Raw genomic sequence first — 25,916 nt, forward strand, 5'->3', positions numbered from 1 at the left:
ATTTCTATGTTATGCAAAACATAATATTTTAGGATTACATAACATTTACACAGAAAGATTTCTCAACAACATGTTCTTGAAATATGTAATGGAGGTCCCTTGTGACACTTTGAGTTTTAGGAATGGTGGCAAATAGTATTGTTATTACGATGGATCCAAATATATACATACAACTCTGCAAAAGTGATCAATTTGATTCCACATTATAGAATGTACACAATTAACAGCTTTTCTTTGAAAAATGTTTTGAAAGCAGTTTTTCCTTTTTTGATCCAATGAAAAAGCCTAATATGGAATTGTGCCAAGTATCAAAGAATGGAAAATGTTTTGTTTTACAAATCAGACAAATTATTTGGAATTTTAGAACAAGTCAATACTTTTGTCAAACTTTGACCCAGCAGTGGGGTCCAAACACCCATGGACAGTGGACACTGCTCAACACCTACACCACCACTAAATTACACCCAATCACACATTGTTTCTTGTTGGTGTTAGGCTATCTCCATCTGGATCACAAAATTGAAAGAGTTACTGAACTTGTTGCAGATTTATCTTATGTCAAACGTTCATTTTTAGAAAATGTCATTCAATAAAATTCAAACCATACTAAAGTTTTATTCAGATTTCCTTTGACAGCTTAACCATCGCGTATACGTGCGCGACGTCAAGCGTGTGCATTGGACCTTGTGCAAATAATACGTGCTGGACGGCTAGCAGTACGCTTAATTTGTAAAAGGAAATCTGAATAAACCTTTAACTAAATAACAAAACTTTTTATAATTCATTCCATTTTCCCCAAAAGTGTTATCCAGCAAATCAAAGTCAAAAATGGAGAGATGTCAATCAAAATTTGAAATTATATTAAGCCTCGGCATAATATTTTCTGTTTTCTATGATTGAGATCTTTTGATATCTGTCACAAAAACCATTATTGTTACATATATACAATATGACAGACTTGAACTGAGTCATCGTCCCCTTAATGAAAATAATGCCCATAACCTCTCTAAATGAAATTGATACAAGTAGGAGTATACAGTATTTACATCATTAAACCAGTGTAGAAAATAATAGTAATAATGAACTATTATCTAATTTTAAAATAATACAATGAACAAATTATTTTAAGCATAAATAATACAGCTATTTTTTATACTTCCTTGAAGTGCATTTATACATAGATAGTTTGGTTAGATGTATGAAGTAATTCCACTGTGTTCACAGACAGCGTTCGAAATAGGGCCGGTCAGCCGGCCATTGGCCTGTAACTTTTTGGCCGGGCCGGTAACTTTCCTAACTAGCGGTCTAGTTGCCGGCCAGGTTGGCCGGTAACTTTTTAAAGCTCAAAGTTTTAGTTTTTAAACATGATTCGTGAATAATGCATCATCTATCTGTCATTATTTATAAATCACTTACGAAGCTCGGTATTTAGATAAATTTAATAATTTCAATCCGAAAATATTCAGTCCCAATCTTGCCAGAAACATCGGACTCTACTATGGATCATAATTTAATTATGTAAGAAGTTTACGGTGGAGCGGGCGTACTTGAATAATTTGTTACATTTTAACAGGGTGTGCCGCTGGAACTTCTACCCGTATTTAGGGATTTTTATCCTAAAAAATGGCTGATTCAACCGTTCCTTGGTTTAAAACGTCACTACCCAGCAAACACAAAACGTTTTCGACATCATTCGCCAAAGGTTAGAATAGGTTGCCATAAAACGTTTAAATGTCGGGTTATATAAAGGGTATATAAGGTATAAAACCTTTTCATAACATTTATAAACGTTTGATTACTTGTTTGCAGAAAATATTTTCAATAACATTTTGGAAACATTTCAAAAAGATTTTTGTAGTGTGTTTTCATACAAAACGTTTTAAAACGTTTTCATGAACTTTATATAACCCGACATTTAATGTTATTAAAACGTTTTTACCAAAACCCAAAACCCAAAATATAACCTGTTTAAAACGTTTTAAAAACGTTTGGTGTTTGTTATGTACTGAACTTGCTGTAACGGAAATATGTTGATATGTGTCCCAGCTTATAGGCCTAATTTCCCGTTTCAAAGCTCTAAAAAGTTTTGGCCGGTAACTTTTCACCCGGGCCTGTAACTTTTCAGAGTTACGGGGCCGGCTGGCCTGTAACTTTTTGAGGCATATTTCGAACACTGTTCACAGAGTAATTCTTAATCTACACAATTGCACATATCCCGGTATTACAGGGAAATCTATATCAGCACAGATGTGTGTTTGCTTCAAAGATTGTTTTAGTACTTCACACTTCAAACCAGACTAGTTTACAGTAGCGTATCAGGCGGGGTGGGGGCAGATGGCTTTCACTTTACCTGGCTGACTAGCTCTACTTTCCAGAAACTGCCCTGTGAATTTTCTTTCTCACACAGTAAACACCACACCTTGATTTTGGGCTAAAACAGTGAACATTGCAAATTCACAAAATTTCACCTTGAATTTGGGCCAAATTAGTGTGGACATTGAAAATTTTGTGCGCCAGGCCAAAATGCTCACCAAGAATTATGATTTATTTCCCCCCTGACAACTGCCCCTAATATGCCACTGCTCTTCCCAACCTTCTCCCTTTATGGTTTTTACACTGAAACGTAAATAATTATCTCAAAATTGTATTATCAAGTTACAGGGCTGTTGAGTTAAAGGCACAAAGTAAATTGAAAACACATGTTTACATGCAGTCTTTTTAAAGCCATGTTATAACATTTCCATAAAAAATAGATAAGTATTTCTTTTCCATAAAATGTTAGCTTTTACTGTCAGATATGACCCCTTTTAATTTTGAGCCGGACAACTGAGGTAAAGCAAAGATGCATTTAACTCCTTCGGTTGTGCTACTGCACGGGCCTTATTATGATGTGTGTGTACCATCCCAAAACTACAGCAATAAAATATATTACAACCGTATAAAAGAACAGAATTTTGAAAAATATTGAGGGCATCCTCCTCGGTAAATGTTATAATATGGCTTTAAGTTAGTCACTGGTTTCAGAGGCAGTGGAGTATGCATGTTATCAAGATTGAGTTGTGTTTTTAATGTACATAATTTTGAGCAGGCATCAGAACAAACTTTCATGGAATAACCCTAAAATGGTAAAAAAATACAAAACAATTTGCTGTTGGATTAAGGGGGTACTACACCCCTGCCCAATTTTGTGCCTATTTTGGCATTTTTCTCAAAAATTATAGAGCATTGATGACAAGTAAGATATGTATATTATAGGGGCAAGGACTACAACTACTGCACTGGATATTTTATTTCAGCACAGACAACAGTTGTGGAGTTACAGTCAAAAATGAGGGAAAACCAATATTTGATCAATAACTACTTGCCTTGGGTTGCTGAATTTTCAGTGCAGTAGTTGTAGTCCTTGCCCCTATAAAATACATATCTTGCTTGTCACCAATGCCGTATAATTTTTGAGAAAAATGCAAAAATAGGCACAAAATTGGCAAGGGGTATAGTACGCCCTTAAGGCAGGAGTGGATTATTGCTATTGTTAAATAAATATGCAAGCATGATCGTGCTGTAATTGCCGATGCAAATTACCTGTGTGCACCCATTTTGTTGTTGTATTATGTTTATTCAATGGACTTGGTAATTGCCATAGCGTATGTATAACCAGAATGACAACAACAACATGAGGAGGTGCTGACTGTATGAATGCTCTCATAATTTATTTATCATGATCGTGTCATAATCAGGTAATTACGACACAATGACGAAAATATACTAGTATGGACTGGGCCTTTGTTACTGTGCTCATCAGTGAACTTATGCTCCAATAAATTCACATAAAAGTGCGCTATTGTCAAAGACAGAGATAAAAAGATTTTATCGCGTCTGACGTCATCTGTCTATCAAATTACAAGTGTCGTGATAATGACTTGCTGAACGCGGCGGTATAACCAGGCGCCTTATTGTTAATTTTGTACCTTCAAACATGCAAACCATCTCAAAAGTTAGGTCTTTGTAGTAGGAAACTTTCTTTCACGAAGGCACCATGTCAACAATGCCTAGAAAAGCTGCTTTTTGCCCAGTAAAAGTACGTAATTTTTCGCCATTTGCTGCTATTCCTTTTCTCCGATCGGCACCAGATAAATCGGCCTTCCTTTTACACGCTATTAACCTGTGTAAACCAATCAAGGATCATAATTGACAGTGACATCAGACGCGATAAAATCTTTTTATCTCTGTCTTTGATAATAGTCATGCATTATGCAAAGCTTGCTTAGTGAAAGTGCTGCCTCCAACTGCATGTAGACTATTGTCTTGCCACTTAGTTGAACAGAGTATGATATTTTGTGATGTCATATTGACAATCTACATGTACCATATTCTATGTAATTATAAAGTCACCCAATTTGTCACCTTTTCACAAAAATATCAATTAAAGTAACACAGATATTCCTGTCACAACAAAGCTGTGACAAAATACATTTTCACTTTTGAGCCAATTATATTTGATGTGCAATTTATCATGATGAAGCTCACTTTTATAATTTACCTTTTTTGAGATAAATTAAAGGCCCATTCAGTGATTTGCTCATCCGGACGATCGTAAAAATCATCAAAATCCAGATTTTGGTACCTTTGTCATTGTCATGGATGTGCTAACATACAGGCTGAGTCAAAAAGAAGTAAACTCATGTTTGCGGGGCTGTAACTCGAGATCTGTAAGGAATCTGCTAAAAATGAAAATACCACTGGAAAGAACAAATTTTACACGTCTAAATACAAAAAAGAATTGTTGCAATTGCTCACAGCAAACTCAAGTTATACTCATTTGAATACAGCCACCCATTTTGTAGCTGCACACGGTTTCACTTCCCAAGTAGGGGCCTACCTATTATATTGATTGGTAAAGCGATATTCAAATGCAAATGAAGTTCTGTGGCAGGTGTGGTTTAGATCAATAATTCCTACTTCTTAAAGGGCTCTTTTCAATATGAATTTTACCTCATTGCACTATATTATAATAAACGGGCCATGACAACATGGCACCACAATTTCAGACGGGAGCGCACGTTTCTGTCGATTTAAGTATCATGAAACTAAGAGTCCCTCTGAAGTTCGCCATCTTTTTTTTCTTTAATTTCCTACAACTATTAAAACCGGGTTTCATGTAAGGGAGCAGTATATAAGAATGTGAACAAGCTCAATGTGCATGGGACACTAAGGAACAGCCAGCCGGAAGCTTCAGGCAGACCACGAACTGCTAGATCACAAGTGAACATTGCTAGAGTTAGACATGCGTTACAGCAAGACCAAAGATCAGCTCAATCCTTTACCCAATATTCCCCAATCAAGCTTCTGCCGGATCGTTCAGTAAAGACTTGAATTGGTATCCATATAAAATATAGTACCGTCATACACGTTGTTTAATATTAATTAAAAGCAAAAGTTGTCTTTTCAACAATAAATCCTGTTAGCACTTTGCTGATGCGTCGAAATAGCCGTGTGCAGCTAGAAAAATGGGTGGTTGTATTCAAACGAGTATAACTTTTAGTTTGCTGTGAGCAATTGCCACAATTCCTTTTTTATTTAGACGCGTTGAATTTGCTCTTTCCAGCGGTATTTTCATTTTGAGCAGATTCCTTACAGATCTCGAGTTACAGCCCCTCAAACATGAGTTTACTTCTTTTTGACTCAGCCTGTAGCTTACTTGTGGTTCAGCTGAAAGCTCTGTATTTACGACAAAATTTTTCATTAAAAAAATACCAGATGACAATTTGAATGACTTTTCCTTCACTTTTAAGCAATTTATAAACAATTTAATTTTTTTTACACTTCTGTTGGGATCACTGCATGGGCCTTTAACTTCATACTGCTAAAAGTATTAAACTACAGTAACAAACTATAAGGTTGAGCCTCTTTGTCCATTTCTCCAAATCTATTTGACTGATATCCTACATGATATGATCACATAATTTTAATAAAGACTTACTTTTATTGGCGTGAACTGTGAACAAAGTATTAATGTTAGGCCATGCAATACAAAAATGAGTTTCTTTGTGTGTTACGATAACATGAAATATTGGAAAGACTTGTCATCTACCTTTTTTGGAATTCACAGGTCCAGACGTTGTATAGAAATACAAAAATAACACATTATGATTATTTTTCATGACATTTAGGAATTTTGATAATTTCATTCTTAATCTGAGTATATACAAATAGAATTACATAGAATATTTTTACAATTATATCCTTACAATGTTACATTACCTACAGGATTATGTTAATGAAGCAGTGGTCTGAGACTTAGGTTTGTTTGCACAAAACAAGTTAGACCAGGTCTAACTTCAGACCTGGTATAACCATGGAGATTAGTCTTAAGGAGAAGAAACTTTTTGGTATTTACATACCTTATTATAGATGCTGTTAAGGGCAAATACATGTAGCTTAATATTAGATGGCTGCAGTTCAACTTTTGGACTTAGCTAGGAGTAAAGGAGGAGGAAAATAAAAGAGTAAAAGGATCCCTCCCTAATTCAAACCTCCATGGGTAGACCAGGTCTAATGTTAGACCAGGTCTAAGTTGTTTTGTGCATATATGGACCTTAAAGTCTATAAATAAATCATGCACAAGACCCAGAGAAGATATCTTTCCTTGGAGCAACTTAACTTACTTCAATACATATTCCCTGAGACATTCACTGTCCCTACCCCCACCTCAAACATTGGGTACCTCACCTGGAGTGGGGTAGGGTGAAGCAGGACAACACATGGGGCCCCTCCAACCACGCCACTCCTGGAGCATTAAGGTTAACCTACATCAGTGGTTAATTCTGATACATCAATGTGCATGCAAGTTTTGGTTATTTTCAACCTATTTAGGTCCATTTTTCAATTATGCTCATTGTTATTCATGCAAACCTATGCTTGAAAAGTTAACAAAAGAAGATGGAAACTTATAACATTTTCACAAATATTTAGATTACTTTACTCTGGTGCAAAGCATTATGAAACATTCCAAAGGTGTTAAGAACAAAGTTTCATATCTAGGAAAGAGATTGTTTCATCCATAAACATAATTATGTTACATTTTTATACCAGTTGCACTGGACTAATACCTTCTCTACAAAAGATCTACATAATACACAGTTGCACAAATGTATTTACAAGCAATTATTCACAGTGATTTAAACAAAACATCAAATGAAATGTTGATAAGCACACTATCATGCATCCATAAAGCAACTTTTATCCCCCTCTCTTCTAAAATGAGTTAAAATGCCAGTCTAAGATAAATAATTATGGTACATCAGCCTTTTGTGACTTTATGCTTAAAAGTATATAGGCAGCAAATGCTTTTACCATATGTTGACCCATATAATACATATAGAGACATAATGGGCTACTAAATATGGAGCAAATTATCTGCTGTAAATGCAAGGTTTACCTTTATCCAAACTAGAATACAATCATTTTGAAAATGAAATTTTATACAGTGCCGCCTTTAAAACAACTTTTACAAAAAAGATTGCACTCATGAACCTTTTACTTTGACGTTTTGAAATATTTTCCTCAAAGACTGATTAATTTCCCTCAATACAATTTACATTACATAACAAATCAATTCAACAATGCAAATAATAAATTATCTGATTATTTTTTCTGAATAAAATTTAAATGGATGAACAATGTTTTTACATCCTAACCAATAGGATAGTGACTATATAATAAAAATGAATAGTGTCTGATTTTAAGCCAATATACAAAACAAATCAGAATCAGCACAAATATAATACAAATATGTTGGAATCTATTTGATAATGTAACATTACTCTGTTTGGTTAAGCCAGTCAAGCATACTATTAATTGCACCAAAGGGGCCATACTGCTACCCAAGCCAAATTGAACATATCACTTCCCAAATCAAAGGGAAGCTACTGTTCTCAAAAACAAAGGGAACATGCTAACCCAAGCCAAGGGAGACATACTGCTACTAAAAACCCAGCTAAAAGAACATACCACTACCAGCCAAAAAGAACACGCCACTACCCAAATCAAAGAGAAATACTATTATCCAAATCAAAAGGGATAAGAACATACAACAAACCAAACCTAAGGAACATACTACAACTCAAAACCAAAGAGAATTATAATACTTCAAGTAAACTAGAGGGAAATACTGCTAGCCAAATCAAAAGGATAAGATCATACTGATAACCAAACCAAAGGGAACATACTACAACTCATGACCAAAGGAAACATACTACTTCAAGTAAACTAGAGGGAAATATTGCTAGCCAAATCAAAAGGGATAAGAACATACTGATAACCAAACCAAAGGGAACATACTACAACTCAAATCCAAAGCGAATATAACACTTCAAGTAAACTAGACGGAAACACTGCTAGCCAAATCAAAAGGGATAAGAACATACTGATAAACAAACCAAAGGGAACATACTACTTCAAGTAAACTAGAGGGGAATACTGCTAGCCAAATCAAAAGGGATAAGAACATACTGATAACCAAACCAAAGGGAACATACTACAACACAAAACCAAAGGGAACATACTACTTCAAGTAAACTAGAGGGAAATACTGCTAGCCAAATCAAAAGGGATAAGAACATACTGATAACCAAACCAAAGGGAACATACTACAACACAAAACCAAAGGGAACATACTACTTCAAGTAAACTAGAGGGAAATACTGCTAGCCAAATCAAAAGGGATAAGAACATACTGATAACCAAACCAAAGGGAACATACTACAACTCAAAACCAAAGGGAACATACTACTTCAAGTAAACTAGAGGGAAATACTGCTAGCCAAATCAAAAGGGATAAGAACATACTGATAACCAAACCAAAGGGAACATACTACAACACAAAACCAAAGGGAACATACTACTTCAAGTAAACTAGAGGGAAATAATGCTAGCCAAATCAAAAGGGATAAGATCATACTGATCACCAAACCAAAGGGAACATACTACAACTCAAAACCAAAGGGAACATACTACTTCAAGTAAACTAGAGGAAAGACCAATAGCCAAATCAAAAGGGATAAGAACATACTGATAACCAAACCAAAGGGAACATACTACAACTCAAAACCAAAGGGAACATACTACTTCAAGTAAACTAGAGGGAAATACTGCTAGCCAAATCAAAAGGGATAAGAACATACTGATAACCAAACCAAAGGGAACATACTACAACTCAAAACCAAAGGGAACATACCACTTCAAGTAAACTAAATACTGCTAGCCAAATCAAAAGGGACAAGATCATACTGATGACCAAACCAAAGGGAACATGTACAATCAAAACCATAGAGAACAACTACTTCAAGTAAACTAAAAACTGTTAATAGCATCATAGATATGGCTTACAAACAGAGCATTTATTATGCCATGGAGAAATCTTATCAATCACCTGCTTCATGTCTAGATAACCCAGACACATGATCAGAATGGACAGTGGGAAATCCTCTCTTTCTTGAAGCAATTTTTCAAACACTGTAGTTGGTGCATTCCTATACCACTTGTCACTCCTGTGTTTCTGCTCCCGATCCGTGAGACAAGCTAGTCTCCTCCTTAGCTTTTCACCATTACCTTTGCAATGGACATAATCATGAATGGCTGCCATCACTTTCACATTTGCACGAAGATCACCAAACGTTGCTGTACAGGCCTCATCTGGAACAAAATGTTTCAATAAACAATGAAAAACTCTTATTAAAAATTTATTTTAGACTAAGAATTATTCACATTGTAGACAATGCAATACAATTAGTTTACTTGTTGGCCTGTTTGCTTGTATATATGACATAATACTGTTGAAGTATTTGTGAATAGTAAAGGTCTGAAGACTTAGTCTGAATACAATACAACACAGAAACATATAATCTGGTTTGAAGATGACAAATCTAATGGTGCAATTATTAATTTTTCAAATAAACATTATTTTTCATCAGGTTCACTGTCGCAAATAATAAAGGAGACAAGTAGAAACAGTGATCCCTTCTGGGAATCGAACCCAGGACCTCAGGTTTACGAGACCTACTCCTTAACCACGGGAGCTTCATGATTAGGCTGGTTGAAATTCGAACCCATAAGCGGTCACTTAAACTTATCTCCTCCCCGCAAATAGCCCATAGTAGCTAGGGCTGTAAATGCGAGAAATAAATTGCCATCCTCCCTGTGAGGAAATATTACACGGAAAAACAGTGGCATGATCGACGGGAATTATTTATATAAATAAACATTATTTTTCATCAGGGTAATTCCTTAATTATCATTCCTATAATAGTATGATGGTACCATAATGTCGTCGACTGGCATTTATTTATGAGTATATTATAGGACAAAATGCCAATTTGCTTCCAAATAAGGTCAATGAAGGAGGTTGATCTCATTAGCTGATTTTTATACCAGATGTTATACCTCATAATTCTCTGATCACGTAACCATGTGAGATATACATGTATGTGCATAGATGTGTTTCATTGCATGAATCAAACAATACATATTTTAACTGCGTATCCTCCAGTTAAAGGAACAGCTAAATACAGTCAATTTAATAGCATTTATGCAGTAAAAGCAGCTGCAATGATTAACCTAAAATGGTCAAAATGTGATTCAACATTCTGGCTCAACCTAAATCTCCCCAGTGGAAGTGGGTTTGAAAGAACCCTCATGTTTGCAGCATGTAATTTTTACAGAATTGCTACATTTTCTTAAAGGCATATATTCAAGAAATATTTGCGAGCAATTTTGAGTACATATAGGTTTTACTGCCTAAACAGAATTGATCATGTCTCATCTCCTTTTTCAACCAAATTGACGGTAATAACTCTTGTAGTGAGGGATCAACATTTAACCACAAATTGCCTTAGGCAAAATTCACTTCCTGGACTCACTTCCTGGAAACTAAATACCACACAAGGTCATTTTTATGTAACTCATTGACCCATTTGTGTCATATACTGCCTCTAGCTATGACAGCCTCGTTATCTGGTCAACTCATTGACAGATACCAACCTTAGGAGAGAATTCAATTTTTGATCAATTCTCTTCAGGTAGTGAAACCTAATGAACCCATGTCTCGCAAAACTTTCATGCACGCCAACATTTTATGCTTCCAGTATATCATAATAATTATGAAATTGAATGACATAAGTGATGTTATTTCATGACAATGAGACAAATGAAAGATTAACGTGGTCAAATATTACTGCTCAAATACACTTTTTTCACTCATCTCCACAATACCAGCAGACTGCAAAAAAACTCATAAATCACACTCAAATATTGAACAAAAAAAACCCTCACCTGTGGTTTTGAACATTTTGACATGGTCATTCAGTCCCTCAAACTTCACTTTCAGCTTGTATGAATGATTCACTTTCAAATTCTGGAGAAGAAAGGCCCTTGGAATACCCAGTTGTTCCTCAGAGCCACCCAAGCAACTTCGATCACATCTGATATTATCACACCACCACTGGAAACTTGTCTCCACCTCTTTGAAATACTTGTGCTTGCACTCAATGAGTACCATACACATAGTAGCCAATTCGAATATATGTACACTGGGTGCTGTGATAGAAATAATTTGCAGGTTAGTCAAACATACACAACAATGCTAATAAACAGTTTAGGTTGTGGAAAGGAGGAACCTTTATTTAAAACAATTTGGCGGTCCCAGATAGGTCGTCCGAAGATATGGGTAGTGAATACATACACCATGCATAGTAAATATTCATGTAAAACATTTTCCCCCATTTTTGTGAAACACTTTTTTTTTCATTTCCAGTCAATTTTACAAGTTGACCATCAATGACCTTTGACCTCAGTATGTGACCTTGGATATCACCAATACAATAGGAATCCATAATAAATGCAGCTATACCCAAGTTCTATATAAAATTGGATCAATTGAGCCCATATTTATTGATCGAGCTATGAGTTTTAAAATATTGGACAAGACATAGTCAAGTCCAAGCTTTTAAAACTCATAGCGAGACCAATAAATATTGGGCGAAAAGTATCCGATTTTATCATTATTATGTGTTGGATCCAATATTTTCACACACTTGGATTCATCAAAACATAATAATGGTTGCAACCGGATTTGAACAGTTCATGAGACCAAATTTCAACCAAAAACCAAGGCATTTTTCTCCTTTGGCAATTAAATTGTGGTTCATCAAAATGTATAAATATGTAAATTTATGTGATACAAACTTCACAAAACTTATAAAAACACAAAAAAAATTTTCCAGCCTCATCCATGTACTGCATCACCCTTTAATTAAATACATGCATGCAAGGCAACATAAAATCATAGTTACCTTTACATTCACCTGTCTCACCGTCATCCAGACGATTCTCGCAATCTGAAAGAAAATACCAACAGATTTAACAACATTAGAACCTGCGCTTACAACTTTTAGTTATTACAACAAATTGTCACACAACTCATAATTAAGATGTGACTTAACATCACTTTGACCTGGCATCTGGGTACATGAAAGGGTTGTACCATAATTTAGCTATATCACTATCATTTAATAGATTGTGCAATAATTGAAATTAGGGGGAAAGCAAGTTTTCCAGATCTTTGGCACATATTTTGGAGCATATATGAAAAACGTTGTGAAAATGTTCAAGTATACACAATTTCCTGCAAGCTACACATCCATTATACATGTAGGCCATATAAGGTTTGAACAAAATTAAGTGCCCAGTACTCCCCTCCTTAGCATGTGCTAAAGAGGGGAGTACTTTTGGCATGCTATTCAGAAATTACAAACACAATCATCTTACCATACACCACGCTCTTCAAGTCCGTCAACTTGAATCTCAAATCTAGTGTTGATTTTATCTTGCGCAGCATTTCTTTCTTCTTGCTTTGCATTTGTCTCTTCTTGCTTTGTATTTGTCTCTTCTTGCTTTCTTTTAAATTTTTCCAAATGGTCTTTTATATCTTGTAGCTCTGTCTGGATGTGCATGTCCGCATTTCCCTTCACAAGATCTTTTAACTAGTAATGAAGAGCAAAAAGTCATCATCAAATTTTATGCCATAAAGTAAATGAGTGTTTAATCCAAATAATGTTTGATGTTAACATCACTTGCACATTTAAAAAAAAAGCAAATATTAACATCACACCCCATCCCATGGTTTAAGTCAGGAGCAATGTTGTTTTGATGAATTATTGACAATTTCACCACATTTTCTGTGAAACCTTGTTAGACAGGACTTATTGTACTTATCAATATTCAGTTAAGGGATCTGGAATGAGTGTTTTGACAGAATTTTTTGTGGGACATGAGAGCACATCAGACATATCGAATTGCATTCTGAATACGAAGAATGTCTTTCTGATATCAAATAATTTTCATTTTTGAAATTCACGATATAATACAAATTTTATGACAAATTATTAAAATTTGATATTTTTTCACATTTTTGATATATAACAGTCCTCGAAGTAAATTTCATAAATCTAATGATATAATTATTCTTAAAGTGTATGTAGCTGGAAGGAAAAGCCGACGATCAATTGAAAATTTTGACCTTTCATATTGAAGATATGGATTTTTTTCCCAAAAGACCTAATTTTTTTTGTGTTTTGGGAAAAAATCCATATCTTCAATCTGAAAAAAGTCAAAATTTTCAATTGATCGTCGTTTTTCATCCCACCTACATACACTTTAAGTATAAATCATCAGATTTATAAAGTTTACTTGAGTACTGTTAAATATCAAAAATATCAATTTTAATCATTTGCCATAAAATGTATATTACATTGTGAATTTAAAAAAATCAAAATTATTTGATATCAGAAGGACATGCTTCGTATTCAGAATGCAATCCGATATGTCTGATGTGCTCTAATGTCCCACAATAAATACTGTCCAAACGTTCATACCCATCCCTTAATTTATAGTAAGAAATATACAAATGTACAATTACAAATTTGTCATGCTTATTAAGAACAAAAAAATAGAGGAACAAAATTTTGAGACTTGGATAATTTCCATACCAGTTTACTTTCTGAATTATAGTGAACTTCCTTCATATTCTCTGCGTCCAATAATTAAAATAAATATGTGACATGATCTGGTCCATGGAGGCCAAAGGAAGCATTTTTGAAAATTGAGTTACTATAGGCCTAATTATTACCATATACAAACATAAAGCTATCATATTACTGAAAACACCAAAGGTCATACTTCGTTATGAAGCTATGGAGTTTTGTGATGTCTATTTTCTTATGTAGTTTATTGTTTTTTTACTCATATTTTTGCCTATATCTCAATTTTTTAATTTTTTTTATTTATAACATTCGGCGAAACGCCAGGCAAAACCCAATATTGACAAGCAATAAATTGAAGGGATGCCTATACATGAATAACATCAAAAACAAACATAGAGAATAAATAAAAACACAAAAAGGTACCAAAACATGCCAAACAGACAAAAGAAGCAAAAGGAAATAGCTGGGAAAATACACAAAGAGACTGGCTAAAAGAGGTGGGATTGGACAGCCAATTTGAAGGCTTGAAGGGATGTGGACTTGACGATGGCTTCAGGGAGGTAATTCCAAAGCGAGGAGCATATGGATAAAATGATCTCTTGGAAAGAGTCAGGCGGCAAAAAGGGGATCAACAGCACAGGAATTTAAGTGACGAGGGGGGGACGAAGATGGGGTCTGAAGGGGTTTGGAGACGAGCACAGACTGTGGAAGATTTTATATAGATGACAAAGGGTGGCTATGTCACGGCGCTTAGAGAGAGTTGGTAAATCAGTCTCCTGGAGAAGCTCATCATGCGATAACTTCCATTGCTGAAGTATAACACGGCAGGCAAACCTCTGCGTGGACTCAACCCGATTTGTCAGTGTTTTGTTGAGAGGATGCCAGGTTGTACAGCCGTATTCGAGGATGGGACGAACTAAAGCAATGTATAAAAGTGCGTAGTATTGATAGGAGCCGAGTGGAAGGACCTGTGGATGAAGCCCAAGATTTTTGCGGGCCTTTTTACAAATGAGGTCAACATGGATGTTCCAGGAGAGATTATCAGTGAGGTGGATGCCAAGAAATTTAGCAGATGATACCCGCTCAATTATCTGATTGTTGAGAGTGAGGGTCACATCTGGGAATGGATCTTTCTTGGTGGAGATGATCATAAGCTTGGTTTTGGATGCATTTGCAGTGAGATGATTAAGAGTGAACCAGTTATGAATAGAATTAATATCAGACTGGAAGTCAACCAAGTCAGACGTATCGTTGATGGGCTTGAAGAGAGTGGTATCATCTGCAAATTTGCTGCCTTTAGCCTTCATGGACCAGATCATGACAGATATATTCCAAAGTGTAAAATTATTTTTAAATATTGAAGGTTTGTACATCTAAAAATTTTGCGACTGTTGTATTCCAAAGTAGATAGTTTAACATATTAGTGAACAATTTTACTGCTGTGTGTATTGGTTTAAAACTCTGCCCAATATGATAGTTTTGACTTTATGGTTTTTTGAACACATTGAGTAAATACTAAGATGAAACTCATCTCATCTAGGTCTAAATAAAGGGCGACTATCCAATGCCTTTGGAGAATGATATTTTTAATTTAAATTTCTTTTCATTTTGAATATTATTTTTGAATTTTTATTTAATTATATATGCAATTAAATATCTGTACATACCATACAAATATCCTTTTGCACTGCAGTTTGTATTCTGGTGAAACCAGGGTGGTTTTCTATAATTGCTATGAACTCATTAATATCTCTACTCTCTTCATCAGTCAAGGTTGTAACCGAGTTCCTTGAACCTCTACTCTGTCCTTTAGAAGTACCATCAACAATCTTCAAAACCTGAAAAAAGGGGGAAATTAAGGTGGATAATTTTGAATTTTTTTAATGAATTTTTAATACATGCAGCAATAACAATGGAAGCATTTACCTTGGTCCTATATGCTTACAAAAAAAACCAACAACACACAACTCAAAGACAAATAATTTCATATAACTAAACAGCATTTTTCAACGTTTCTTATTTATAGTTTAACAAATACGCACATCTATTCATATAAGGTTGATCAATATTGCTAGAAGCTATATTTGAGCAAACATATTGATCTTAAATGCTTTAGAATTGAAATCGAAAAATGTACTGTGAAGTCCTCTGAAATAAATTTAAAAATATATCACGAATCAAAGAAGGAACCAAGTCAACTTAAATGTTGTATTTCAGCTATCTTAAACATATACTGTAGATCACATCTACCTACATGTATCTACCTCAGCCATCATCGACCCACTGCAGGGGATGAAGGCCTCCTCAAGCAATGGTGTCATTTGGTCCTGTCTTGTGTTATGGATGATATATGTATTGAAATGTCCTATACATCTAACAGTTGTCTTCCATCTTTCTGGTTTTTGTTTATCATCTTGCTAAGCTTAAATAAAAGATACCGATGTTGGAGACCAGCATAATTTGCATCTCCACTGATCTTCTTATACTGACCAAGGCGAATAATCGACACCTTGACACTTGTAACTTTGTTTGTTGCAGTTTTTGCACAAGGCTCACATTCCTAATTATTGCGTATTTCAAGACTTTCTTTTCATTGAAACCCAAATTATCCCAGTGTTACTTAATTAGTGTTAAATGCATGTTACTTGTCTCACATCACTCCTCCACCTCGTGATTGCGGATGCGTCTCTCTTTATGGTATGCATTATGCAGCAGAAGGGAGACACAACTGCAATAAGGGCCAATACAAGAGGTGACAGCAACACACTGAGATGCATCTGCCACTCCTCAATTGATCTGTGTTGTTGCTACAGTTGGCTGGCATGTGAGGGCAGCATGATTGGCCAGCCAGTCACAATGTAATTTCCCTTTTTTCGATGGAGCTTGCTCTGTGAACACATACATTTGTTTCTGTGCCAAGATTGCGTGACCATTTGTTTTAGAATCATGACCTTCATTATAAAGCAGCAGTCTCTGCATGGTTCGGATTCGTGTTTTACAAAGGTAATATCTTGTGATTTGTACTCCTTCCGTTCTTTGTGTTATTTATCTATTTATTAGAAAGCATGCTTCATCCATATACAACAACCATTACGCCATTGCACTTAGATAATTTAGAGCCGACTGTTTTTATTCATTTTTATGGTCCATATGAGTTTTTTTTAAATAAATCCATGTGATTTGTGCTTGATAATTATTTTTCTTACATATAAGGCATAATGTTATGATTGCCGGAGACTCCCTTTAAAGTATGTTTAATTCTCACCTTTCCTACAGCATGATAAGACTGGAATACTTTTGATAATTGCATGGACTTCAGTGAAGAAACCAATCTTTCTTGAGGTGTCTCATCAAATGACTCATTAATAGAATCTGGCTTTCCCGATGAAAGGCCTTCAAAACTATCTACACTAGCATCAGGAAGAGCTTGTTTATCATGGACTTCAGATACAAATTTGGTGCATATACTGGATAATGGAGTAATGATGCACTGTAGAGATGGTTGCATTTCTGGAGAGCCCTCTGCTGATGATGGCTGCTGTCTGGGTGTGCTCTCTACAGATGGATGGACAGACACCCCTGATTCAAACCCACTGTCATCTGCAGAAACATTCAAGAGAAAAGAGCTGCTTTTTAGAACTGGATGTAGGTACAGAGCATAGCTTTTCATTGGTAAAAAGCTAATGACTGCAAAAATGATAGAATACAATGTAGCTTTAAAGTACTCTGAATTTATTAAAAATAGTCACATTAATGATGCAGAACCTTTTTTTATAACCAAATATTTATAATGGTAAATTTGACATCTACTTTTGTAATAATCTTCAATCCACACTATAGACTTATCCAATATAATTTTTGAAAATCAGTTCATTAATGTTTGATAAATACCTGGCCACGGCTGTCGGATATCAGATATTTCTGCCTTAGTTTCAGAGTTGATTGAATCCAAGGTATTAATGCTGACATTATCAGCTGGAGGAGCTGAAATTCACAAGCAGAAATTAGTATTCAGATAAAGAGACTTTACTTAAAGGCTTAATGTACGATTTCCTTCAAATTTTTAATTTGTCATTATATACTCAAAATGCTGAAATAATACTAGTAATAATGATCGGGAATGGTTTCTGTCCATTTTGAGCTGAAATAACGAGGTAACGTGAAAGAAACACTGCTTGTTATTTTGGGCCGTTTAACACACAGTTCTATAGGCGGACATAAAGTCATAATTTCTTGAATTATGACTTTATGTCTAACTTTGCTCTGTTTTCCTACAAATACAACAAATGTTGCTGTTTCCTTCTATGTGTCTGTAGTGACATGTGTATACATTACAAATATGCAAAAAAATCAGGTGAAAAAAATTAACCAAATTCATATTATAAGATTGTACATTATGACTTTAACTTTATTGGTACTGCCCAATTGGACAGGTATCATAAAAGTTACCATAATCTGAAAGGAACTTTTACCTGCCAGACATACTGGTTGGCATTTCAATGAAAAGACCAAATTACTACTAGTACAGCATGCAATTTTTCAATTTTACCAGCCCAATAACAAAGATATGGTCGAACAAGATGGTGTTAAAGTAGTACAGGGTATTCGGTGTTACAGTAGTGAAGCGTTATATCTTTCACAAAGATTAGCATAGGGAAAATTAATATACATATTTAGAAGAAATAAGGACATCACAGTTTCTGGAGCAGCGTGGCACACTGGTTACGGTCTTTGCCTTTGGTACAAGAGGTCCCGGGTTCAATTCCCCGCAGGACAAAAAAATATAATTCCGCTCTCCCCGTGGCTCATCTGGTAAAGGCGGGGCAGACGACCCATGATAAAAGATTTCATTACAGTCAGTTCCAATCAGGGTAATAAGCCCAATTGTTGGCTACACTTGCTTGTCCTGTAAATATGGTAGGAAAAATCTAATTCCGCTCTTCCCATGGCTCGTCAGGTAAAGGTGGGGCAGATGACCCATGATAAAAGTCGGTTTTGATCAGGGTAAAAAGCTCAATTGTTAGCTACACTTGCCTGTCCTGTAAAAATGCCTCGACCAACTATTATGGTGATCCCTTTTACCAGGTCAATTGTGCCTGGCTGAGGTTTCGTCAGCATTTATCTCCTACATTTTAGCTGATAATGCCTAGATATGCTTGACATAAAAAAAGTGTCATCTGCTTTTACATTATTTGGTTGTAATGGATGCTACTAGGGGTGTCTACGTTTACACGTTTCACGTTTAAACAACTGTAAATGCACTATCCGTTTAGGAAAATCACTAACTGTTTAAACGTAAAATTAATTTTTTAATTTAAAAAAAAAGTTTTAGACCCTAAATTTCTTGTTATTCAAGGTTGGAACCAGAGAAAAACTGTTATTTAAAGAGCAAAATGACAATGTACAAACTTTCAATGAATAGTTTATTTTTTGCCCCGCCTCTCATTGCTCACGCAATAGCCCACAGCAAAAGCACATGTCAAAATTTTGTTATTAGAATATATATCGTGCTGTTGGTGGATGTCAACAAAAACCTAACAAACCTTGTAAATTATTATTGTTATAATTATTATTAATTTATTTTACACATTTAATATTTTAATTCATCAATAGGCCTACATGCTTCTTATAAGATTCTTACTTTTAAATTCTTTATTTGCAATTTTTCTCAAGTTGTTTTCTTTCAAAGTGTTTCTTTGTTTTTTCCATTCTTTGCATGTTTATTGGTTTCTTCCTGTTTATATATTTCTTATTTTTTATTTATTTAGTTATTCAAATAACCACCAATTTAGAACAAAAATGTATTTTATTCATCATTTATTGAATTATACTTTGTTTACCTATCATGTTTATTTCTTTTACTAACAAATTTATTTTATTCATCTAATATTTCCCTTATTTTTAAAGTTCAGTTTGCAATTTCCCCCTCCCTAATCCCTTAAAAAAAGCAAGAAATAAAGAATATTAATTGAATGAATCAAGAGAATATAAAAAATATGGCAATAAAAGCAAAACTGGCAACCCCAAAACTCCGGTACTGAGCACCCAGGCCCAGTCGGGTAGTCACACCGGTGTGACTCTCCTGCGAAGTCACCGCGCCGCGTAGTCACAATGTAGAAACCTAGGAAGCTGGCTACCCAGCTATTTCGGCCCGGTGAAATGGAAAACCGAGATGTAGTCTCCGATGGAGTGACATTGTGGTGACATCGGCGTCACACAGATGAGAATCTCGCAGTGTAACCACATTGACGCCACACGACGCGTCACATGTTTCAAGTTCTCAACATGTGAATTGGGTGGATAAAACGTGATATTGGGTGTTTTATCTTTTTTGCTGATTTGAAGGGTTATATAATGGAAAATTGTGTTTATTTTTTTAGATATTGATTCTATATTTTATGGGCTTTATTTTGATACCAAATAACATTTTCTTTCAATGTTCCCTTTAACAGGAGCAATGGAGTTATTCTGTCACATGCTTGGGTCATCAAGCAATTTCTTCGCTGATTGACCACCCAGCTGAAGGCCAAAGGTTTTGGTCGCAATGTCGGTGATAACAAAACCAAAAAGTGAGTTTTTCTGGTTGACATGATATAAACACCTCAAAAGAAATAAGTCCCCCTCTGAACATGTCGTCATAACACCGTAAGGTTTCATTTTGTACCAACAAAACTAACTTTGAAATAATTATATGACTGTTTACTAAGTGCTGTGTGAAAATGAGAGATTTCCATGACTTCAGGGCTGAATGAGCCTAAATTGAAGGCAAAAACTGCTCTTTTCAAAAGTCACAAAGTAGGCCTATGCTTGTCACAAAAGTTAATTCATGGCTTGTTACTAATGGAAAACCCCATGTGTTTGAGTGCAGTTTAAAATCCTCACCAAGTGAACATTTACTGTAATGTGTATCGATTCTTGATCATTCAGCCATGCAAATCCCCTTGGTGCAGAGTTCACCACAGTGAGTTGTAAGATGGTCAGTTCCATTCCTTGTCCCAATACGCCTTGCAGTTAACAAGCATAGGCCTACTTTGTGACTTTTGGAAAGGACACTTTTTGTCTTCAATTTAGGCTCATTCAGCCCTGAAGTCATGGAAATCTCTCATTTTCACACAGCACTTAGTAAACAGTCATATAATTATTTCAAAGTTAGTTTTGCTGGTACAAAACGAAACCTTACGATGTTATGACGACATGTTCAAAGGGGGATTTATTTCTTTTGAGGTGTTTATTTAATCACAATCTCATCATGACAGTCCAAAATCTGACGTCTTTTGTCAACCCTACAGACTAGTGTATAAGTATCATCATTTATGTATCACTAATGTACAGAGTGCTTGTAGTCAGTACCTGCAGTATTGGTAGTATCAGCTACAGCTTCTAATTGTTCAGAATCTAAGTTGTCTGGGAGCATTGGTAATTCAACATCATCATCTTGGCTGTTACCTGTTGACAAATTGAAATAATTACATTTAATACAAAAATCATAACCATTAGAAGAACCTATCACATGTGTAATAAGGTAGTTGCAAACTCTGCAACTACCGGGTACCTTATTATTACATGTGTTCTAAAAGACCTCTGTAATGCAGCACTTTAAGCACTACTATAACCAATTCCTGTATTTCCTGACAATACAATTATTCCTCCCTGGGGTGAATTCTAGGTGGGAAGTATTTTTCGGCAAGCCTCACAATTAAGGGGCAAGCAATTGTTGGCAGGTAAAAAGGAGGGGAGAGCAGTTTTGGCACACATTTATGGGGTACTTTTTCAATATTACGACCTAAAAAAGTTTAGAACAGTAAAAAATGCTAACCTGTCTGCAGAAATTGATACATATAATAGATATATAATTAGACAATTTAAGGTTAGAAATTTACATTCCAATGTGGCATGTGTAAAGGGAAGAAGGCAGGGCAAAATCATTAAATGATGGGAGAGGCAGTTTTTTTGGCATACTAACCTGATGATAAAGACTGAAACAGACTAGGGTGGGGAGTGATAAAGACTGAAATAGCCGTGTGGGGAGCGATGAATACTTAAGCACCTGGGAGTGATAAAGATTGAAGCATCCTAGAGTGGGCATGATGAAGCACCTTCAATCAACGAAATTAATAGTTGGCACACCTTGACAATATATTGGAACTCTTCATTGCCGCTCTTCATCAGCATAATAATAACAATAATAAACAAAGATATAGCGCCAAATGCAGAAAAGAAAAGCCTCAAGGCGCTTTACAGAGGAAACAATGCAAAACCTTAAAAACTACCAAATAAAAACAGAGAAAAAGGTTTACGAATCATACACTGGAACATGGAAACATTCGAACATTACAAACTAGCGCACAAGATCAAATTAATGATGCTTAATCGTTATTCTTAATATATCAATATACAGGGGAAAGAAGAATTACGCATCGCACACTAGCACATTTAAACATGAATTTATAAATGGAAACATAACATACATAGGCAGATATTCCAGAGTAAAAACTCCGGACATACCTGCGCTCTACCACTGAGCTACACAGACTGTCCCTGATAAACAGGACTCAAGTCTGGTAATTATGGATATGAGCAGTCAAGGGTGAACAATACAAACAACACATTACATACCAGTGTACGAGATCAATTAATGATGCTTAAGGCAGCTGTGTACTCTAGACATTGTTTCTTCGCAAAATTGATTTAAAAAAAAATATGTTTGTACTTTGTTATGTTTTTTATAAATACAAGGAATGAAAATCAGATTTGTAAACTCCAACTGCAATATTTTAAGGATTTTATTTCACTATTCCACTCGTGTTTGAAATTGAAAAGGAAAGAAAATCTTTGTTGTACCAGCAGGGTACACGCGCGCAACAACCCATCGCGTTGCGTATCGCGCAATTTGTTAACGCACAAATACGCGACGCTTATCTACATGCGCGGCGCATCTTATGGAAACACCACGGAAGCACAAAAACCTAGTGGTCAAATGGCTCCGTTTTAGCTGATAAAATGTGTGTTCTTTCCCCCGATTTAAATATCAAGTTATGAATGGATTTCGCTCAAACTTCTCAAGGGGCCATGGATTTACCCGATGTTTATGTAATGTAAGGTAGAAAAATAAAACTGCCGCATTCTCCTGCGAGATTCGATGAAAGTGCAAAATGTGACCACTTTAAACTTCAACGGCCATTATTTCAATGTTCATTTTCTCGGTAAAATGACGATTTAGGTACACAATAACTCAATAATACAGCATCTATAGGTAAGCAAATAAGAAAATCGTAAAAAGCATGATCGACTCAAGAAACGGTTTTCTCATTTTTTTATATTTTGGTCTATTTCCGATTTTTGGCATCATTTTGTGCAAATAGGCGTTTGTGAATTTTAAAAAGTTCAATTTGATGCCTTATATGGTCAATATCTCAAAAAATAAGGCCAATATCAAAAAAATAAAAAAAAAGTTTTTGGAATGGAGCCTCAAGATTGAACTAAAAACAAAATAAAATATTTTGGAAAGAGTGTTTTTTTGTTATGATGTACTTAACAAATATTGCTAAAAATTCACTTTTTGTGATTTTCTTCATAATTGTTGTTTTTACCCCAAATCTGTATTTATATTAAGATTTATTGATGTCTTGCCTTCATAAAAATGTATACTTTTATATGTCTTATGAATAATTACAAAGTTATTGCACTTTTTACTACATGCATGTCTGAGAGTACACACAGCCTCCTGAATCGTTATTCTTAAGGATACGATACATGATTTACCGACAAGTGACTCATTTCGGAATGCGATCATGAATTTTGAAGAAAAAAAGTTTCCACAGGCTTCATTGGGACTCGAACCAGTGATTCTAAACTTCTTTCGATTATGTGTCTAGCGCTTTACCGCTCGGCCACCGTGGCAGTTGAGCGGATGAGTGTAATGATAAAAGATAAATCTCATAATAAAAAATACTAAAAAAAGACGCGTTTTTGTCCCCTTAATATATCAATATACAGGGGAAAGAAGAATTATGCATTTACAAATGGAAACATAACATGCTTAGGCAGACCAGAGCAAAAACTCCGGACATACCTGCCTGTGCAGGGTCAAGGGTGAACAGTACAAACAACACATTACATACCAGTGTGCGAGATCAATTACATGTTTGTACTGTTCACCCTTGACTGCTCCCCCCCCCCCCTCCCTGAGTAAATGGTCTAGTGACGGCCCTGGTAGGCGGGCTGGAAGGCGCTTGCCTAAAAAAGCACAGTCAGGTCGATCAGAAGTAGTACAGGCCTATTATAGGCCTGTGATCCCGGGCAGATGGTGGGGGGATAAATACCCCCCAATATTTTGCTAGGGGGGATGGTCCATACAATCATCCCCCCCAATGTTGACACCTGTATGTGTTTCTGACGAAATTTACCTCATATTTGGTCATTTTAAGCAAAAAACCCCAATTTTTTACCCGCTTCGCACACATTTTTTACACATTTGTACCATATTTCACCAGTTTAGCTTCAATATGCCAAATTTTTTCCCAAACCCCATCCCCCCAAATGTCAAAAAAAGAAATCTACGGCACTGCTGCGGGTCCGCCGATATGCAGGGCCTGTCACATTTTGTCACCAAAGTCAGTATTAAGACGGATTCAATGCTCAACATCAGCATGATCAATCAATAACTTAAATTATACACAATAATAGTGTCAAAATCGCCCACCAAATGGCTTCAATTGGGCCATGATTTTGCAACCTTTATAAAGCAATAATTTATACAATAATAACAGTGCGAAAACTTGTCCACGAATGGCTTCAATTGGACCGTCATTTCAAACATTTTCAGCTTTTTCAAACTAAAATTTTATACAATAATAGTGCCAAAATGGTCCACCAAATGGCTTCAATAAGGTCTTCGTTTTGTAAAAGTTTCTCACTTCTGAGGACCATATCCCTCTCAGACACCCCCTGTGTAGTGCACATGCTCCGGCATGGCCGCTTTGCATCTACATTGTATTTCACAAAATAACCTAATTTGTGCCCCCAGTCAACAAAATCCTGCATAAGCGCCTGGTTTAGGGGGTCAATCGAAAATAGTTTATTTACGTTTGAGCTGGGTGAATTAATAAATAATGCTATTTTCTATTGTTAGCAGCAACCTCTATTTGCATAATTTATGCAAAGCCATTAGGGGGGCAAGTTGAGTAGGCTAGAGAGCTAGAGATAGCCATTGACTGATTTCTTTTGACAAGTGCGGACTGCTTACTTTATTCTTAGTTTTTATTTCCACAGGTATTGCAAGAGACACAAGGTAGAACAGAATTATAGTTCCAGAGCTTTTTTTGTTGCTTCTCTGCTTTGAGATTGGCTTTGGCAATGGGTGAGAGACTCAAAATACAAGGTCTGGAGGAAATATTTCATTTTGCAATATATATCACTTTCAGGTATAAGATAAATGCTTCAATTGACAGCATATTTCCAAGAAAGTTTCCATTAGACCTTTTGCTTGTCAACAATAGTATTTATATGTGGGGCAAAAGAAACAAAAAGCAGACACCATTTTCTACACTGCATTTTGTGGTTTAACCATCACCAAATGTACAATTTGTCAAAAAAAAAACCCTCTTATTATAGTCTCCTTCAATGTCTGACCTTCACAAAGCTTTTGATTAAAGCATACTTACACATAGTTTCCATTTCCAAACCATCGCCACCAAGTGATGCTGCCCGAGTTTCAATGAGAACATGTACTGTAAAAATAAACATTTAGGCAAGAAACTAATTTATAATCAGTACAAAGTTTGAGATGCAAGGACCCAAATTTCGCCAAGAAACAAATCAGTTGTTGTAATAGTGTTTGCTTTCTATTCATAGGCAGCAGAAGTGGGGGGGAAAGGGGGG

General features: G+C 35.5%; 1 protein-coding gene across 1 annotated transcript in view; it reads right to left on the reverse strand.

The window, feature by feature from the left end:
• Nucleotides 1-5,965: 5,965 nt before the first annotated feature.
• LOC140160204 (uncharacterized) overlaps nucleotides 5,966-25,916 on the reverse strand; it is a 29,131-nt gene continuing 9,180 nt past the window's right edge. The window contains exons 7-16 of the mRNA XM_072183482.1: nucleotides 25,700-25,765; nucleotides 21,387-21,482; nucleotides 17,928-18,020; nucleotides 17,302-17,636; nucleotides 15,704-15,874; nucleotides 12,833-13,037; nucleotides 12,348-12,392; nucleotides 11,329-11,592; nucleotides 9,431-9,693; nucleotides 5,966-6,091 (exon numbers count right to left, since the gene is read on the reverse strand). Of these exons, the coding sequence (XP_072039583.1) occupies nucleotides 6,053-6,091; nucleotides 9,431-9,693; nucleotides 11,329-11,592; nucleotides 12,348-12,392; nucleotides 12,833-13,037; nucleotides 15,704-15,874; nucleotides 17,302-17,636; nucleotides 17,928-18,020; nucleotides 21,387-21,482; nucleotides 25,700-25,765 (1,577 nt within the window). The 3' untranslated portion in view covers nucleotides 5,966-6,052. The remainder of the gene's footprint in view (nucleotides 6,092-9,430; nucleotides 9,694-11,328; nucleotides 11,593-12,347; nucleotides 12,393-12,832; nucleotides 13,038-15,703; nucleotides 15,875-17,301; nucleotides 17,637-17,927; nucleotides 18,021-21,386; nucleotides 21,483-25,699; nucleotides 25,766-25,916) is intronic.

The sequence above is a fragment of the Amphiura filiformis genome, chromosome 9 (genome assembly GCF_039555335.1).
Source record: "Amphiura filiformis chromosome 9, Afil_fr2py, whole genome shotgun sequence".
Lineage (NCBI taxonomy): Eukaryota > Metazoa > Echinodermata > Ophiuroidea > Amphilepidida > Amphiuridae > Amphiura > Amphiura filiformis.